This window comes from Syngnathus floridae, chromosome 10 (genome assembly GCF_059516105.1).
Source record: "Syngnathus floridae isolate MCC-2025c chromosome 10, RoL_Sflo_1.0, whole genome shotgun sequence".
Taxonomy (NCBI): domain Eukaryota; kingdom Metazoa; phylum Chordata; class Actinopteri; order Syngnathiformes; family Syngnathidae; genus Syngnathus; species Syngnathus floridae.
This window is the reverse complement of record NC_142422.1, coordinates 16,609,462-16,628,355: the sequence shown is the minus strand read 5'-3', so window position 1 is coordinate 16,628,355 and position 18,894 is coordinate 16,609,462. Positions and strand designations below refer to the sequence as shown.

The following is an 18,894-nucleotide window of genomic DNA, read 5'->3' as shown; positions in this document are numbered from 1 at the left end:
ACGTCATATCCACGGCACATGACTGCGACGTAATACCCGCTTATCTGAAACGGCAGTTAAAAGTAGAGTTACATCAAGTTTTCTTGGAACCTAAACGAATGAAAGAAAACTATCATTTGGCCACAACCAACATTCACAGATACAACACAACGTGCGGGGTTGGGGTTAAAGATTGAGTGAAGGGCCCTCGTTTTAAACTACTGTTTTGAAAAGGAGTGGGAACAAGTAAGACGTATTTAATTTATTTAATGGGAAGTAGTAAGACTTATTAAATTTATTTAATCTACTTTTCTTCCCAGGCAAAATTTGATGTGCTGCAATTCCAAATTTCCAAAGTGAATGAAGGAATGAAGTCCTTTAAATTATGATTTTGTATAAATACTAGGCATTAACACAAAATCGACGGCACAAAATGGGCAGACTTTACTTGTTTGAAAAGGACTGGTTACAAGACAGACTTTTTTAATTTATTTAATGGGAAGAAGACTTATTTAGTTTAATTGATCTATTTTTGTTCCCTGCCAAAATTCGATTTGCTGCAATTCCAAATTTCCAAAGTGAATGAAGGAAAGAAGTCGTTTAAATTATGATTTTGTTTAAATACTAGGCATAGACACAAAATCTACGGCACAAAATGGGCAGACTTTACTTGTTTGAAGAGGACTGGTTACAAGACAGACTTTTCTGATTTATTTAATGGGAAGAGGACTTATTTAGTTTATTTAATCTATTTTTGTTCCCTGGCAAAATTGGATTTGCTGAAATTGTATTTTGCCAAATCTCGATTTGAGACCTGATAGGAAGTATTAAACGCTTAGTTAAATCAATACAAGTTGGTAATAAGAGCGAGTAATGTTGGTTGAACCGATGAATGAAGGTTGAAAGCAATTTAAATTATGACTTTGTATAAATACTAGATATTAACAGAACATCTACTGCGCAAAATGGGCAGAGTTTACTTGTTTGAGAAGGAGTGGCTTATTCAAAACTAAGATTTATGTAATCTGTTTGTTCCCAGGCAAAATTGGATGTGATGCAATTCCAAATTTCACCACATGATGGTGCCCAATTTTGACTTCATAGGACATATTAAACACTTAGCTTGTTATTATGTTCAAGGTAATCAGATTTGTTTATCATTCTAATGGCCTCTTCAAAACTATTCTGGATTACTACTTTGGATCTATTCTACATTACTTGGCAACAACATACTCTGTAACAGATTAGGCAGTATAATCACATATGTTAACTTGAGAGTGCCCACACTCAATCTACTTATCGTGATGTGTTAAATCAATTACTGTTAGACATTATTTGTCTGATAATCTACCAAATCTTTGAATTGAAGAATTTGTGATTTAATTAATAGCTTGTTCAGGGTAATCAGACTTGTATATAATTCTAATGGCCTTCTTTTGAAAACTATTCTGAATTACAACTTTGGATCTTATATTACTTTGCAACAATCTACTCGGTGACAGATTAGGCAGTATAATCACATATGTTAACTTCAGTGCCCACACTGTATTTATTTATGGTTATTTGTTAAATCAAGTACTGTTAGACATGAAATAGGAAGTGTTTAACATAAATGTTATGGCTACTCACCATTGTAGCTCGCTCCTGGTCAATGATATGAGCCTCTTCTTGCAGTGGAAAACTTGCAGCCAACAAACACCGTGGAACCTAAAGGAATGAAATTAAACATTAACATTTCGCCCGGACCAACATTCACACGTACAACGCAACGCGGCTACACTTCTGCTATTACAAACGTAAATCTCCTTAAACACAACGAGTGTTACTTACCGTGTACGCTCTAGGCAAAATTGGATGTGATGCAATTCCAAATCTATCTGAAACGGCAGTTAAAAGTAGAGTTACATCAAGTTTTCTTTTTTAATCAACACAATCATTTACAACCGTTGACCAGAAAGAATCGTCGAAATTCGACGTCCCCCACAAACGCCACGCTCACTCGCTTTTCAGGGCAACAAAAGTACTTCTTTTTAAAAACGATGAGTTGTACTTACCGTGTACGCTCTGGACGGTCCAGTTGCAAGCAGAAAATAAAAATATTTCTCTTGTTAGTCGTATGTTACCATCCGCTGTGTCTTTGTCAACATCGCCGCCATTTTCCTACTTCCTGCTGCGAGCCACGCCCACGGATTTAAATTTGGGCGGAAGCTCTTTCCATTGGCGTCGTTTTCGCGTATAGCAAATCCGATTGGTTGGGAAGGGGGCACGGTTATGCAGCCGAGGAGTCCTGTGATCGGTGGGATGTAAAGTAGGCGTCGACGTCACGTCCGCGTCACGTGACCACGACGTGGCAGACGTCAAATAGCAACCGCTGTTTTGTTTAGTAGACTTACAGTTGTTATGCATTGACATAATGGCGCACACACCAAATAGATTTAAATAAATTAAATAATTCTTCTGCCCACTCTCTTTTAAACAAGTTAACTCTCCCCGCGGATTTGAATTCCGGCGAAAGTTACGCCCATCGACGTCACGTATGTCACGTGACCACGACGTGGCAGATGTCATATAGCAACCGCTGTTTTGTTTAGTAGATTTACAGTTGTTATGCATTGGCATAATGGTGTGCACTCAAAATAGATTTAAATAAATTAAATATTTCTTCTGCCTACTCCCTTTTAAACAAGTTAACTCTGCCCACGTCCATTGACGTCTTGTCTGCGTCACGTGACCACGACGTAGCGACGTCATATAGTAACCGCTGTTTTGACCAGTAGACTTAGTTATTATGCGTTGACATAATGGCGCACTGGTTAGCATGGCCACCTCTTAAGCATGATGATGCGGGTTCGACGCCTGATCAATGTTAGCATGGAGTGAGCTGAAGTGCATGGCGCTGAAGATTTGAATCTTTGAAATGCGCTGAGGTCTGACATATCAGGCAGAATGGTTTGCCATCACGTTCAACAAAAAATAGAAACTTTCCCACTCTGATTAAAACGTCCTGTGTTCATCTACGTATTTTCGTTTTGCTGTGCATCTTTTCCCTGCCATTTCGAGAGCCCAATTGACACTCATAGTTTAAAGAAATGTGTTTGCCCATCCTACTTTGTGGAATTTCACCACATGCGCTTTTGACCAAAATACCAAATTGAACTCAAGTGAAGCCAACACGCACAACCCCCCCCCCCCCCCCCCCCACACACACACACACACACAAATGTTGATATGAACATAAAAGAGCCGCATGCGGTTCGGGAGTTGCGGCTTGGCCAAACCTGTACTATACAACTTTATTTGTATAAAATTTTCACAACAGCTGTCACACAAACAAAGCGGGAAAAACCGAAGACGTGCGTGTTCCGCCCACGCTGGATTTATTTGCACCTTTGAAAAGACACCGTATTGCCGCAGATGTGGCAAAGAGTACTTTTGGGCATCTGAGACGGAAGGATGTCCAAAGCATCACGTCACCTGCTCTGGTAGGCATGGTGGTGGGACGTTGAGGTCAACCGCTTTGGGGTTGGCTGACTCTTTGATCGCAGGATGCCACACACTTGAAGACAGAAGCAGAAAAGCAGAGCTAAATGCAAAATGTACTCACCGGTGACTCCAATTTTTTTCCCCCCTGAAGAAACAGCTGGACGGGTGGCCCCGGCTGGCCAGTGGGACTCTTGTTATTCTGACCCTTTTTAGTGCGCGTTTGGGGCAACAACCGTTTTTTGTGGCGCTCTCTTCTGGTTCAAAAGTGCCCTGCATGTGAATTTGCTTTTCCTGCCTTCTGATTGGATGAGCGCCGGTGTGACGCGGTGCCTCTGTCACCGTGGCGGGGGGTATACGTTGGCATCGGAGCGTCTGCCAACGTCTGAGACCGGCTGGCAGTGTATCGGAGGTGTCGAGTGCGGTGCCGCTGGAGCTCACTCACCAGCTGGTGTTAGGGCCACAGAATGAAGGCCAAGGAGAAGAATAGAAAGAGAAACAGAAACTTCTCCTCCAATTGTTTGATTTGTCTCTTCTGAGCTTCGATGAATTCTTTCAGCTCTTTGTTCCTCTAGGACGGACAAATGGAAAGTGGCATTCAAAAGCCAGTAAGCGTGCAAGTAAGTGCCGGGCTGGCTTTGGGCCCTTACCTGTTGCGCGCTGTGCAGCAGATCCATTCTCTCTTGGAGGATGCAAGCGTCGCGCTCCCTCAACTCGCACATCAGGGCTCGCTTCCATTGGTCCACGGCGCTCCTAAGCTCTTCTCTCTGATCCGCCGTCAGCACGTCATTCACGCCAGCGTGGCTGGCTTTTTCGCCGTCCGTGGCGGGGCAGTCCCGCTGCGGTAGCGCCTCGTACAACATGGCCTCCAGCTCCAGGATCCTCTGGGCCGCAATCCTCGTCCATCAGTGGTCCGGCGGGAGATTTGAGGGCGGCTTACCTTATGAGCCTGGTCCATGGAACACTTCCTGAAGTCCAACTCTTCATCCAGGTAGCCCTTCTGCTTGCAGAACATATCCTAGCACAGCTCAAGGTCAGAATTGTTGGGGCACATTGCCGGAGTTCCCCTTGGCTGATGTCGCGTGTCTGTCTACCTTCTCACTTTCAATGTCCAACATCTTCTGTTGAAGTGCTGACTTGGTCACTTTGATGTATTCTAACCACTGAGGAAAGGCTGCTGTCACATAAGCAGAATGCGAGAGCGTGCGTGGACGTGCGCGTTACCTTCTCGGCTAGGGTGAGAAGGGTCCTGGCGTGAATCACGACCACCTGCTCCTCGTTGGTGAGATTCTGCAAGAGCCCAAAGGCACAGCGTCAACAAGCTTCTTTCAGCGCAAAGCCTTCCAAAAGTCACATTTGAGCCGCCGAGTCTCGTGGAGTGCGAACATAAGGAGTTCGACATACACTTACGGCGTTATAGCCCAGGATGTCCAGCTTCTTCATCAGATCACTGATGACGATGTCCGGGGGAAAGGCGCAAGGAGCAATGTAAGGTGTTCTGGGACCTCGGGTTAAGGTTAGGGTTGCGAGGGACGCCTTACGTACGCTCACGCCCTCGGCCTCGCAGTAAATCTGCAAAGGGCTGAGGCCGTCTGGGAAACGGACTTGCAGAAACTTCAAGACGGGGGAGCGCCACTCCCTCTCCTGAAAGGCAGAGGCATGCATCCGTCCGTCCGTCCGTCCGTCCGTCACATCTCTGGCCTCAACACGCTTGTGCGAGTCTTCCCACCTCCAGCTCCAGGATGCGGAACTCAAGCAGTTCGTTTTGGTCTCGGATATCCTGGATGTGCTCTTTCAGACGCGCCCCAGGGCTTCATCCAAAACACTAACCGCTCTGTCTTTCAGCTTGATCTCATCCGTCTGGATGTACAAACGGGGAGCGCTCAGGCAGGCGGGCAAACTCATTTGCCAGAATTGTGACAAAAACAAAGAGAGCAACCGGCCAATTTTTTTCTGGAATCGACTAGAACACCTTTGCTGTGACAAAAGCGAAGCGAGCAACCGGACATTTTCTTCTTGTGAAATAGAATAGAATAGAATGCCTTAGGTGTCATTGCACTGCAGGTATACAACGAAATTGGGAACATAGCCACGCACCGCGCATCTGATCAGTCCTACCAGTCGGCGGATCTCCCTCTCGCAGTCTCTCTTGGTTCGGCTCAGCTCCTCCCGATGCTGGTGATGAGCCGATCGGAGCTCGGCCGCTCGGGACTGCCAGGCCTGCTGGGCCGCTGCCAGGGCTTCTTCCGCGCTCCTGGTGGAGGCGACACCGCTCGGTCTCCCGACACCGCCGCGTCTCCTCCACCTCCGCCAGCAAAGCGCCCCCCCTCCTCACCTGAGCAGACATTGCGCCACACCGGGCCGTTGAGACCGCAACGGAGCGCCGCGACGCTTACTGGGGACAAGCTACACAATACGGTAGCGGCCGCATCGAAGCCCGACGTGGCGTGCGGATAGTCAGACACGGATAGAGCGGATCACCTTGTCCATGGAGCCGTCCCTCAGGCTGAGGACCAAGGCATTCAGTCGCTGGATCTCTCCATCTTTGATTTTGATCACTCTCATCAGCTCCATTTCATGCTGCCGCAGTAATGTCTCCCTGGTAATGGCTAACTCTTTCTGCTTCTCCTCATGGAGTTTGCTTTTGAGTTCCGTCATGGCGGCGGTGGCACGGTGGTGCTCCGCCCGCAGGTCCTGACTTCTCTCTCTCTCCAGACAGCTGACCTGACATGACTTAGACTTAGACAAACTTTATTGTCATCTTGTCTGCACATGGTGCATACAAAACGAAATTCCGTTGCATACGTCTTACAACAAAGTAGTGATATTGCAGTTGAATAGAAGTAACATATCCTATGAAAATATATATATATACATATATACTATATATATATATATATATTAAAAATAAGTATAAAGTGCAGCAGTGATAATTATGCAATAGTGCAAGTAGGCAAAACAGTATTCAAGAGTGTGCAGAGGAATGCTAAACCATGTATTAAACTTCTATTTAAAGGGTTTATACAAGTTCAGTAAAGTTGGTAGTGCGAGATAGTGCAAGATAGAGGTCCGTAGTGTCATAAAGTACAGTTCTGTGAATGTGTGATGCAGAGTTCAGTTTAGAGCTCAACAGTTCTAGTGTTCAACAGTCTGATGACAGCAGGGAAAAAGCTGTTGCAGAACCTGGTGGACCTGCAGCGGATGCTGCAAACCTCTTCCCAGAGGGCAGCAGGGAGAACAGTCCATGGTGGGGGTGTGATGGGTCATTGATGATGTTACGGGCACGGGACATGCAGCGCTGAGATGAAATGTCCTGAATGGAGGGAAGAGGAGCCCCTATGATCCTCTCTGCTGTCCTCACCACTCTCCTCACGTTCTTCCAATCGGAGGCGGTGCAGCCTCCACACCACACAGAGAGACAGCTTGTCAGAATGCTCTCTATGGTGCTCCTGTAGAACGTCCTCATGATGGGTGGGGGCAGGTGGGCTCTCCTCATCCTCCGCAGGAAGTACAAGCGCTTCTGTGCCCTCTTGACCAGTGCCGTAGTGTTCATAGTCCAGGTGAGGTCTTCTGTGATGTGGACCCCCAGGAATTTGGTGGTGCTGACCACCTCCACAGCTGAGCTGTTGATGATCAGTGGAGCGTGGTGAGGCTGTTTTTTCCTGAAGTCGACGATGATCTCCTTCATCTTCTCCTCATTCAGGATCAGGCTGTTTTCTCTGCACCAGCCCACCAGCTGCTCCACCTCCTCTCTGTAGTCCAGGTCGTTGTTGTCTCTGATGAGCCCCACCACCGTTGTGTCGTCTGCTGACTTCACGATGTGATTGGTGGTGAACCTGAGGACGCAGTCGTGTGTCATCAGGGTGCACAGCAGGGGGCTCAGGACGCAGCCCTGAAGGGAGCCTGTGCTGAGGGTGATGACATCAGAGGTGTTCTGTCCGACCCGGACTGACTGAGGTCTGTTGGTGAGGAAGTCTAGCAGCCAGTTGCGAAGGGGGGTGTTGAAGCCCAGGTGTTCCAATTTTCCTACCAGATGCTGTGGGATGATGGTGTTAAACGCTGAGCTGAAGTCCAGGAACAGCCTCCGCACATGGGTGTTCTTCTCCTCCAGGTGAGCCAGGCTCAGGTGAAGAACGGAGGAGATGGCGTCCTGAGTGGAGCGGTTTTGCCGGTCGGCAAACTGGAACGGGTCAAATAATAGGGGGAGTCTGGAAACGATGTGACCTTTAAGCAGCCTTTCGAAGCACTTCATCATAACCGGAGTCAGTGCAACAGGCCGGTAATCATTAAATGAGGTGATTTGAGGTTTCTTCGGCACCGGAATGATGGAGGCAGTCTTAAAGCACGCCGGCACTGTGGCTTGGCCCAGCGAGGTGTTAAAAATGTCTGTGATGACCCCAGCCAGATGACTTGCACATTCCCTGAACACACGCCCAGGAATGTTGTCGGGGCCAGGGGCCTTACAGGGGTTGACTCTCCTCAGGGTCTTCAACACATCGGCGGAGTCAAGGCAGAGTACCTCCTCTTCCTGATGGGGGACAGTTTTAACTGCTGGAGTGCCGTTTAGTGCCTCGAACCTCCCAAAGAAGTTATTTAGACCATTTAGAAAGTCAGCATCAACTACACCCACCGGGGGGGGGGAGGGTGAGTTGTAGTCTGTAATCGCCCGTATGCCTTGCCACATACTCCTGATGTTTTTGACGTCGTGGAAACGATCCTGAAATTTTCGACTGCGGTCTCGCTTCGCTATCCTGATGGCACGGTTCAAGTTGGCTCTCGCTGTCCTCAGTGTCTCCTTGTCGCCAGACTTGAAGGCAGAGTTCCGCGCTCGTAGCGTTTGACGTACCTCCTCAGTCATCCAGGGTCGTTGGTTGCCCCGGGTGATGATATTCTTAGTGGTGCTGACGTCCTCGGTGCATTTGTTGATGTAGGCTGACACAGTCATGGCACACGCATGTCTAATCTACATCGGGAAAACTGGGAGGGAGGGAGGGAGGCAGGCAGGGAGGCAGGCAGGGAGGCAGGCAGGGAGGCAGGCAGTGTCTGTCTGTTGAGGTTTTCACCTTGTTCTTCTCCTGCTGAAGTTCTAACTGGACGTCCATCAGTTTGGTTCTCAGCTCGTCATTGGCGGCCTGAAGGGCGTCCGTTCGCTCCGCCTTGGCCCGCCCTGCCGGAGCTCGTTTGGACATCTCTTACTCGAGTCTCGCCCGGTCGTCAGTCAGAGATCACAACATTTGTACCTGGAGAGCACAAACGCAGCGCTGTTTTCCACTGGCTTCGAACTCAACTTCAATCGGTACCGTAACTTACAACATCATAAACATAGAACTAGCTTGACTTATTCATTGAATAAATGCATTTGGTTCTTCAAAACTGCATCACGCAACATAGCGTGACCGAGACGGCCGTTATCCACCTGCGTGAAGTTATTTGGTGAAATGAATGAGATGTTTAAGACACCATCGTTCTGTCTCTATGTAGATGAAGGTAAATAATCGATTGCTGAAGGTCCAAAGGTGTTGTGATAAACAAATAAACATATTAGTGATTAGTGACATATTTGTGATAAACATATTAGGCAGGATAATCACATATGTTAACGTGACTGCCCACACTGTATTTATTTATGGTTATTTGTTAAATCGAGTACTGTTAGACATGAAATAGGAAGTGTTTAACATAAATGGAAGACGAAAGGGGTACTCACCATTGTAGCTCCTGCTGGTCAATGATACGAGCCTCTTCTTGCAGTGGAAAACATACAGCCAACAAACACCGTGGAACCTAAAGGAATGAAATTAAACATTAACATTTAGCCTCAACCAACATTCACAGATACAACGCAACGCAAACTACACAAACGTAAATCTTTTTAAACACAATGAGTTGTACTTACCGTGTACGCTCTAGACGGTCCACTTGCAAGCGGAAAATAAAGATATTTCTGTTGATAATCGTCGTGTTTGTATCCGGTGTCTCGCTCAAGGCCATTGCGCCCACAGATTTGAATTTTGGCGAGAGTTCAGCCTATTGACGTCATTTCCGCGGTGTAATACCCGCATATCTGAAACGGCAAAGTTAAGAGTAGAGTTAAATAAAGTTTTTAGTCAACGCAATAATTTACAACCGTTGACCAGTCGAAATAATCGTCGAAATTTGGCGTCTGTGGCTGGAAGCAGACGCCGAGTTCGACATTCCTCCCAAACGCCACACTCCCTTGCTTTTCAGGGCTAAAAAAAAACAGTTGTAATTACCTTGTACGCTCTAGACGGTCAAGTTGCAAGCTGAAAACAAAAATATTTGCCTTGTTAGTCATCGTGTTACTAACAGCTGTGTCTTGTTTGCCAGAACTGCCGCTTTCCTACTTCCTGTTGCAAGCCACACCCACGGATTATAATTTTGCCGTGAGTTCCGCCTATTGACGTCATGTCCGCGTCACATGACTGCGACGTAATATTATCTAAAACTGTTTGTGCGGTATTGTGTTGTTCTGTGCGGTATTGTGTTATTCTGTGCGGCGTCGTGTTGTTCTGTGCGGCGTCGTGTTGTTCAGTGCGACGTCGTGTTGTTCAGTGCGGCATGGTGTTGTTCAGTGCGGCATGGTGTTGTTCAGTGCGGCATGGTGTTGTTCAGTGCGGCATAATGTTGTTCAGTGCGGCATAATGTTGTTCAGTGCGGCATGGTGTTGTTCAGTGCGGCATGGTGTTGTTCAGTGCGGCATGGTGTTGTTCAGTGCGGCATAATGTTGTTCAGTGCGCCATAATGTTGTTCAGTGCGGCATGGTGTTGTTCAGTGCGGGATGGTGTTGTTCAGTGCAGGATGGTGTTGTTCAGTGCGGCACGGTGTTGTTCAATGCGGCATGGTGTTGTTCAGTGCGGGATGGTGTTGTTCAGTGCGGCATGGTGTTGTTCAGTGCGGCATAATGTTGTTCAGTGCGGCATGGTGTTGTTCAGTGCGGCATGGTGTTGTTCAGTGCGGCATGGTGTTGTTCAGTGCGGAATGGTGTTGTTCAGTGCGGCATGGTGTTGTTCAGTCCGGGATGGTGTTGTTCAATGCGGGATCGTGTTGTTCAGTGCGGGGTGGTGTTGTTCAGTGCGGGATGGTGTTGTTCAGTGCGGCATGGTGTTGTTCAATGCGGCATGGTGTTGTTCAGTGCGGGATGGTGTTGTTCATTGCGGCATGGTGTTGTTCAGTGCGGCATGGTGTTGTTCAGTGCGGCATGGTGTTGTTCAGTGCGGCATGGTGTTGTTCAGTGCGGCATAATGTTGTTCAGTGCGGCATAGTGTTGTTCAGTGTGGAAAGGTGTTGTTCAGTGCAGGATGGTGTTGTTCAGTGCGGCATGGTGTTGTTCAATGCAGGATCGTGTTGTTCAGTGCAGCATAATGTTGTTCAGTGCAGCATGGTGTTGTTCAGTGCGGCATGGTGTTGTTCAATGCGGCATGGTGTTGTTCACTGCGGGATGGTGTTGTTCAATGCGGGATCGTGTTGTTCAGTGCGGCATAATGTTGTTCAGTGCAGCATGGTGTTGTTCAGTGCGGCATGGTGTTGTTCAGTGCGACATAATGTTGTTTAGTGCGGCATAATGTTGTTCAGTGCGGCATAATGTTGTTCAGTGCGGCATGGTGTTGTTCAGTGCGGCATGGTGTTGTTCAGTGCGGCATGGTGTTGTTCAGTGCAGGATGGTGTTGTTCAGTGCGGCATGGTGTTGTTCAATGCGGCATGGTGTTGTTCAGTGCGGAATGGTGTTGTTCAGTGCAGGATGGTGTTGTTCAGTGCGGCATGGTGTTGTTCAGTGCGGAATGGTGTTGTTCAGTGCGGCATGGTGTTGTTCAGTGCGGCATGGTGTTGTTCAGTGCAGGATGGTGTTGTTCAATGCGGGATCGTGTTGTTCAGTGCGGCATGGTGTTGTTCAGTGCGGCATGGTGTTGTTCAGTGCGGCATAATGTTGTTCAGTGCGGCATGGTGTTGTTCAGTGCGGCATGGTGTTGTTCAGTGCGGCATGGTGTTGTTCAGTGCGGCATGGTGTTGTTCAGTGCGGCATAATGTTGTCCAGTGCGCCATAATGTTGTTCAGTGCGGCATGGTGTTGTTTAGTGCGGGATGGTGTTGTTCAGTGCAGGATGGTGTTGTTCAGTGCGGCATGGTGTTGTTCAATGCGGCATGGTGTTGTTCAGTGCGGGATGGTGTTGTTCAGTGCGGCATGGTGTTGTTCAGTGCGGCATAATGTTGTTCAGTGCGGCATGGTGTTGTTCAGTGCGGCATGGTGTTGTTCAGTGCGGCATGGTGTTGTTCAGTGCGGCATGGTGTTGTTCAGTGCGGAATGGTGTTGTTCAGTGCGGCATGGTGTTGTTCAGTGCGGGATGTTGTTGTTCAATGCGGGATCGTGTTGTTCAGTGCGGGGTGGTGTTGTTCAGTGCAGGATGGTGTTGTTCAGTGCAGGATGGTGTTGTTCAGTGCGGCATGGTGTTGTTCAATGCAGGATCGTGTTGTTCAGTGCAGCATAATGTTGTTCAGTGCAGCATGGTGTTGTTCAGTGCGGCATGGTGTTGTTCAATGCGGCATGGTGTTGTTCAGTGCGGGATGGTGTTGTTCAGTGCGGCATGGTGTTTTTCAGTGCGGCATAATGTTGTTCAGTGCGGCATGGTGTTGTTCAGTGCGGCATGGTGTTGTTCAGTGCAGGATGGTGTTGTTCAGTGCGGCATGGTGTTGTTCAATGCAGGATCGTGTTGTTCAGTGCAGCATAATGTTGTTCAGTGCAGCATGGTGTTGTTCAGTGCGGCATGGTGTTGTTCAATGCGGCATGGTGTTGTTCACTGCGGGATGGTGTTGTTCAATGCGGGATCGTGTTGTTCAGTGCGGCATAATGTTGTTCAGTGCAGCATGGTGTTGTTCAGTGCGGCATGGTGTTGTTCAGTGCGACATAATGTTGTTTAGTGCGGCATAATGTTGTTCAGTGCGGCATAATGTTGTTCAGTGCGGCATGGTGTTGTTCAGTGCGGCATGGTGTTGTTCAGTGCGGCATGGTGTTGTTCAGTGCAGGATGGTGTTGTTCAGTGCGGCATGGTGTTGTTTAATGCGGCATGGTGTTGTTCAGTGCGGGATGGTGTTGTTCAGTGCAGGATGGTGTCGTTCAGTGCGGCATGGTGTTGTTCAGTGCGGAATGGTGTTGTTCAGTGCGGCATGGTGTTGTTCAGTGCGGCATGGTGTTGTTCAGTGCAGGATGGTGTTGTTCAATGCGGGATCGTGTTGTTCAGTGCGGCATGGTGTTGTTCAGTGCGGCATGGTGTTGTTCAGTGCGGCATAATGTTGTTCAGTGCGGCATGGTGTTGTTCAGTGCGGCATGGTGTTGTTCAGTGCGGCATGGTGTTGTTCAGTGCGGCATGGTGTTGTTCAGTGCGGCATAATGTTGTCCAGTGCGCCATAATGTTGTTCAGTGCGGCATGGTGTTGTTTAGTGCGGGATGGTGTTGTTCAGTGCAGGATGGTGTTGTTCAGTGCGGCATGGTGTTGTTCAATGCGGCATGGTGTTGTTCAGTGCGGGATGGTGTTGTTCAGTGCGGCATGGTGTTGTTCAGTGCGGCATAATGTTGTTCAGTGCGGCATGGTGTTGTTCAGTGCGGCATGGTGTTGTTCAGTGCGGCATGGTGTTGTTCAGTGCGGCATGGTGTTGTTCAGTGCGGAATGGTGTTGTTCAGTGCGGCATGGTGTTGTTCAGTGCGGGATGGTGTTCAATGCGGGATCGTGTTGTTCAGTGCGGGGTGGTGTTGTTCAGTGCAGGATGGTGTTGTTCAGTGCAGGATGGTGTTGTTCAGTGCGGCATGGTGTTGTTCAATGCAGGATCGTGTTGTTCAGTGCAGCATAATGTTGTTCAGTGCAGCATGGTGTTGTTCAGTGCGGCATGGTGTTGTTCAATGCGGCATGGTGTTGTTCAGTGCGGGATGGTGTTGTTCAGTGCGGCATGGTGTTTTTCAGTGCGGCATAATGTTGTTCAGTGCGGCATGGTGTTGTTCAGTGCGGCATGGTGTTGTTCAGTGCGACATAATGTTGTTCAGTGCGGCATAATGTTGTTCAGTGCGGCATGGTGTTGTTCAGTGCGGCATGGTGTTGTTCAGTGCGGCATGGTGTTGTTCAGTGCGGCATGGTGTTGTTCAGTGCAGGATGGTGTTGTTCAGTGCAGGATGGTGTTGTTCAGTGCAGGATGGTGTTGTTCATTACGGGATGGTGTTGTTCAGTGCGGCATGGTGTTGTTCAGTGCGGCATGGTGTTGTTCAGTGCGGAATGGTGTTGTTCAGTGCGGCATGGTGTTGTTCAGTGCGGCATGGTGTTGTTCAGTGCAGGATGGTGTTGTTCAATGCGGGATGGTGTTGTTCAGTGCGGGATGGTGTTGTTCAGTGCAGGATGGTGTTGTTCAGTGCGGCATGGTGTTGTTCAATGCGGCATGGTGTTGTTCAGTGCAGGATGGTGTTGTTCAGTGCGGCATGGTGTTGTTCAATGCGGCATGGTGTTGTTCAATGCGGCATGGTGTTGTTCAGTGCGGCATGGTGTTGTTCAGTGCGGCATGGTGTTGTTCAGTGCAGCGTAATGTTGTTCAGTGCGGCATGGTGTTGTTCAGTGCGGAATGGTGTTGTTCAGTGCGGCATGGTGTTGTTCAGTGCAGGATGGTGTTGTTCAGTGCGGCATGGTGTTGCTCAGTGCGGCATGGTGTTGTTCATTGCGGCATGGTGTTGTTCATTGCGGCATGGTGTTGTTCATTGTGGCATGGTGTTGTTCAGTGCGGCATGGTGTTGTTCAGTGCGCCATAATGTTGTTCAGTGCGCCATAATGTTGTTCAGTGCGGCATGGTGTTGTTCAGTGCGGGATGGTGTTGTTCAGTGCAGGATGGTGTTGTTCAGTGCGGCATGGTGTTGTTCAGTGCGGCATGGTGTTGTTCAGTGCGGCATAATGTTGTTCAGTGCGGCATAATGTTGTTCATTGCGGGATGGTGTTGTTCATTGCGGCATGGTGTTGTTCAGTGCGGCATGGTGTTGTTCAGTGCGGGATGGTGTTGTTCAGTGCAGGATGGTGTTGTTCAGTGCAGGATGGTGTTGTTCAGTGCGGCATGGTGTTGTTCAGTGCGGGATGGTGTTCAATGCGGGATCGTGTTGTTCAGTGCGGGGTGGTGTTGTTCAGTGCAGGATGGTGTTGTTCAGTGCAGGATGGTGTTGTTCAGTGCGGCATGGTGTTGTTCAATGCAGGATCGTGTTGTTCAGTGCAGCATAATGTTGTTCAGTGCAGCATGGTGTTGTTCAGTGCGGCATGGTGTTGTTCAATGCGGCATGGTGTTGTTCAGTGCGGGATGGTGTTGTTCAGTGCGGCATGGTGTTTTTCAGTGCGGCATAATGTTGTTCAGTGCGGCATGGTGTTGTTCAGTGCGGCATGGTGTTGTTCAGTGCGACATAATGTTGTTCAGTGCGGCATAATGTTGTTCAGTGCGGCATGGTGTTGTTCAGTGCGGCATGGTGTTGTTCAGTGCGGCATGGTGTTGTTCAGTGCGGCATGGTGTTGTTCAGTGCAGGATGGTGTTGTTCAGTGCAGGATGGTGTTGTTCAATGCGGCATGGTGTTGTTCAGTGCGGGATGGTGTTGTTCAGTGCAGGATGGTGTTGTTCAGTGCGGCATGGTGTTGTTCAGTGCGGAATGGTGTTGTTCAGTGCGGCATGGTGTTGTTCAGTGCGGCATGGTGTTGTTCAGTGCAGGATGGTGTTGTTCAATGCGGGATGGTGTTGTTCAGTGCGGGATGGTGTTGTTCAGTGCAGGATGGTGTTGTTCAATGCGGCATGGTGTTGTTCAGTGCGGCATGTTGTTGTTCATTTCGGCATAATGTTGTTCAGTGCGGCATAATGTTGTTTAGTGCGGCATGGTGTTGTTCAGTGTGGGATGGTGTTGTTCAGTGCGTTATAATGTTGTTCAGTGCGGCATGGTGTTGTTCAGTGCGGCATGGTGTTGTTCAGTGCGGCATGGTGTTGTTCAGTGCGGCATAATGTTGTTCAGTGCGGCATAATGTTGTTCAGTGCGGCATGGTGTTGTTCAGTGCGGGATGGTGTTGTTCAGTGCGGGATGGTGTTGTTCAGTGCGGCATGGTGTTCAATGCGGAATGGTGTTGTTCAGTGCAGGATGGTGTTGTTCAGTGCGGCATGGTGTTGTTCAGTGCGGCATAATGTTGTTCAGTGCGGCATGGTGTTGTTCAGTGCGGCATGGTGTTGTTCAGTGCGGCATGGTGTTGTTCAGTGCGGCATAATGTTGTTCAGTGCGGCATGGTGTTGTTCAGTGCGGCATGGTGATGTTCAGTGCGGCATAATGTTCAGTGCGGCATAATGTTGTTCAGTGCGGCATGGTGTTGTTCAGTGCGGGATGGTGTTGTTCAGTGCAGGATGGTGTTGTTCAGTGCGGCATGGTGTTCAGTGCGGGATGGTGTCTTTCAGTGCGGCATGGTGTCGTTCAGTGCGGCATGGTGTCTTTCAGTGCGGCATGGTGTCGTTCAGTGAGGCATGGTGTTGTTCAGTGCGGCATGGTGTTGTTTAGTGCGGCATGGTGTTGTTCAGTGCGGGATGGTGTTGTTCAGTGTGGCATGGTGTTCAGTGCGGCATGGTGTTGTTCAGTGCGGTATCGTGTTGTTCAGTGCGGTATCGTGTTTCTCAGTGCGGTATCGTGTTGTTCAGTGCAGTATCGTTGTGTTGTTCGTATTGTGTTTAACACTTAGCCTCTAACACTTAGCCTCTAACACTTAGCCTCTAGCATCTAGAAGGTAAATAAATAGGAAGGAAGGACTCACCGGTGACGTCTTCGCCCACGTCCAAGCGTTGTACTTTGTATTTTCATCCTTCTGACAGTGGAAAACATAGCCAACAAACACCGTGGAACCTAAACGAATGAAAGAAAACTATCATTTGGCCACAACCAACATTCACAGATACAACACAATGTGACGTGCGGGGTTGAGGTTAAAGGTTGAGTGAAGGGCCCTCGTTTTAAACTACTTTTTTGAAAAGGATTGGGAACAAGTAAGACGTATTTAATTTATTTAATGGGAAGTAGTAAGAGCTATTGAATTTAATCTATGTATTATATTCTATTGTATTGTATTCTGTTGTATTCTTTTGGATTGTATTCACACTAACCCCACTAAAACTTCAGCCCACAAAAACTCGCCTCTGGCGCCTAGCCTCTGGCACTTAGCCTCTAACACTTAGCCTTTAACACTTAGCCTTTAACACTTAGCCTTTAACACTTAGCCTAGAAGGTGAATAAATAGGGTTAAAGGTTGAGTGAAGGGACCTCGTTTTAAACTACTTTTTTGTAAAGGAGTGGGAACAAGTAAGACGTATTTAATTTATTTAATGGGAAGTAGTAAGACTTATTAAATTTATTTAATCTACTTTTCTTCCCAGGCAAAATTTGATGTGCTGCAATTCCAAATTTCCAAAGTGAATGAAGGAATGAAGTCCTTTAAATTATGATTTTGTATAAATACTAGGCATTAACACAAAATCGACGGCACAAAATGGGCAGACTTTACTTGTTTGAAAAGGACTGGTTACAAGACAGACTTTTTTAATTTATTTAATGGGAAGAAGACTTACTTAGTTTAATTGATCTATTTTTGTTCCCTGGCAAAATTCGATTTGCTGCAATTCCAAATTTCCAAAGTGAATGAAGGAAAGAAGTCGTTTAAATTATGATTTTGTTTAAATACTAGGCATAGACACAAAATCTACGGCACAAAATGGGCAGACTTTACTTGTTTGAAGAGGACTGGTTACAAGACAGACTTTTCTGATTTATTTAATGGGAAGAAGACTTATTTAGTTTATTTAATCTATTTTTGTTCCCTGGCAAAATTGGATTTGCTGAAATTGTATTTTGCCAAATCTTGCCTTGAGACCTGATAGGAAGTATTAAACGCTTAGTTAAATCAATACAAGTTGGTAATAAGAGCGAGTAATGTTGGTTGAACCGATGAATGAAGGTTGAAAGCAATTTAAATTATGACTTTGTATAAATACTAGATATTAACAGAACATCTACTGCGCGAAATGGGCAGAGTTTACTTGTTTGAGAAGGAGTGGCTTATTCAAAACTAAGATTTATTTAATCTGTTTGTTCCCAGGCAAAATTGGATGTGATGCAATTCCAAATTTCACCACATGATGGTGCCCAATTTTGACTTCATAGGACATATTAAACACTTAGCTTGTTATTATGTTCAAGGTAATCAGATTTGTTTATTATTCTAATGGCCTCTTCAAAACTATTCTGGATTACTACTTTGGATCTATTCTACATTACTTGGCAACAACATACTCTGTAACAGATTAGGCAGTATAATCATATCTGTTAACTTGAGAGTGCCCACACTCAATCTACTTATCGTGATGTGTTAAATCAATTACTGTTAGACATTATTTGTCTGATAATCTACCAAATCTTTGAATTGAAAAATTTGTGATTTAATCAATAGCTTGTTGTTATGTTAAGGGTAATCAGACTTGTATATAATTCTAATGGCCTTCTTTTGAAAACTATTCTGAATTACAACTTTGGATCTTATATTACTTTGCAACAATCTACTCCGTGACAGATTAGGCAGTATAATCACATATGTTAACTTCAGTGCCCACACTGTATTTATTTATGGTTATTTGTTAAATCAAGTACTGTTAGACATGAAATAGGAAGTGTTTAACATAAATGTTATGGCTACTCACCATTGTAGCTCGCTCCTGGTCAATGATACGAGCCTCTTCTTGCAGTGGAAAACTTGCAGCCAACAAACACCGTGGAACCTAAAGGAATGAAATTAAACATTAACATTTCGCCTCGACCAATTTTCACACGTACAACGCAACGCGGCTACACTTCTGCTATTACAAACGTAAATCTCCTTAAACACAATGAGTGTTACTTACCGTGTACGCTCTAGACGGTCCAGTTGCAAGCAGAAAATAAAGATATTTCTGTTGATAATCGTCGCTGCTCAGTGGCTCACGGCCATCGCGCCAACAGATTTGAATTTTGGCGGAGGTTCGGGCAATTACGTCATATCCACGGCACATGACTGCGACGTAATACCCGCTTATCTGAAACGGCAGTTAAAAGTAGAGTTACATCAAGTTTTCTTGGAACCTAAACGAATGAAAGAAAACTATCATTTGGCCACAACCAACATTCACAGATACAACACAACGTGCGGGGTTGGGGTTAAAGATTGAGTGAAGGGCCCTCGTTTTAAACTACTGTTTTGAAAAGGAGTGGGAACAAGTAAGACGTATTTAATTTATTTAATGGGAAGTAGTAAGACTTATTAAATTTATTTAATCTACTTTTCTTCCCAGGCAAAATTTGATGTGCTGCAATTCCAAATTTCCAAAGTGAATGAAGGAATGAAGTCCTTTAAATTAT

At 46.9% G+C, this 18,894-nt stretch overlaps 1 protein-coding gene and 1 long non-coding RNA gene across 3 annotated transcripts; both read right to left on the bottom strand.

Annotated features, from left to right (window-relative positions):
- Positions 1–3,424: 3,424 nt before the first annotated feature.
- On the bottom strand, positions 3,425–5,779 carry LOC148392699 (janus kinase and microtubule-interacting protein 3-like). The gene is made up of 8 exons (XM_088387764.1): positions 5,578–5,779; positions 4,870–5,319; positions 4,684–4,749; positions 4,554–4,622; positions 4,400–4,477; positions 4,110–4,343; positions 3,905–4,030; positions 3,425–3,535 (listed from the first exon to the last, which is right to left on the bottom strand). Exons 2-7 carry the CDS (start codon positions 5,122–5,124, stop codon positions 3,914–3,916), a joined length of 819 nt encoding a protein of 272 aa, XP_088243890.1. The 5' UTR covers positions 5,125–5,319; positions 5,578–5,779; the 3' UTR covers positions 3,425–3,535; positions 3,905–3,913.
- A 2,238-nt stretch (positions 5,780–8,017) lies between these two features.
- On the bottom strand, positions 8,018–18,560 carry LOC148392698 (uncharacterized). Of its 2 annotated transcripts, XR_015860964.1 has the most exons (8): positions 18,402–18,560; positions 18,201–18,278; positions 16,268–16,356; positions 9,714–9,743; positions 9,356–9,523; positions 9,167–9,243; positions 8,523–8,699; positions 8,018–8,391 (listed from the first exon to the last, which is right to left on the bottom strand). It is a non-coding gene; the product is annotated as an uncharacterized LOC148392698 (long non-coding RNA). The 2 variants fall into 2 exon arrangements; XR_015860963.1 differs by lacking the exon at positions 8,018–8,391 and having other exon boundaries at positions 8,449–8,699.
- Positions 18,561–18,894: the final 334 nt, after the last annotated feature.

What these genes read in the sequence shown, in the direction of transcription:
- LOC148392699 (XM_088387764.1), bottom strand. Translation starts at nt 5,124, where the DNA reads ATGCATGCCTCTGCCTTTCAGGAGAGGGAGTGGCGCTCCCCCGTCTTG. An exon ending in ACATCCTGGGCTATAACGCC is followed by an intron (nt 4,750 to 4,869) that starts GTAAGTGTATGT and finishes GGGCTCTTGCAG; the next exon opens with AATCTCACCAACGAGGAGCA. An exon ending in TTCTCACCCTAGCCGAGAAG is followed by an intron (nt 4,623 to 4,683) that starts GTAACGCGCACG and finishes GCCTTTCCTCAG; the next exon opens with TGGTTAGAATACATCAAAGT.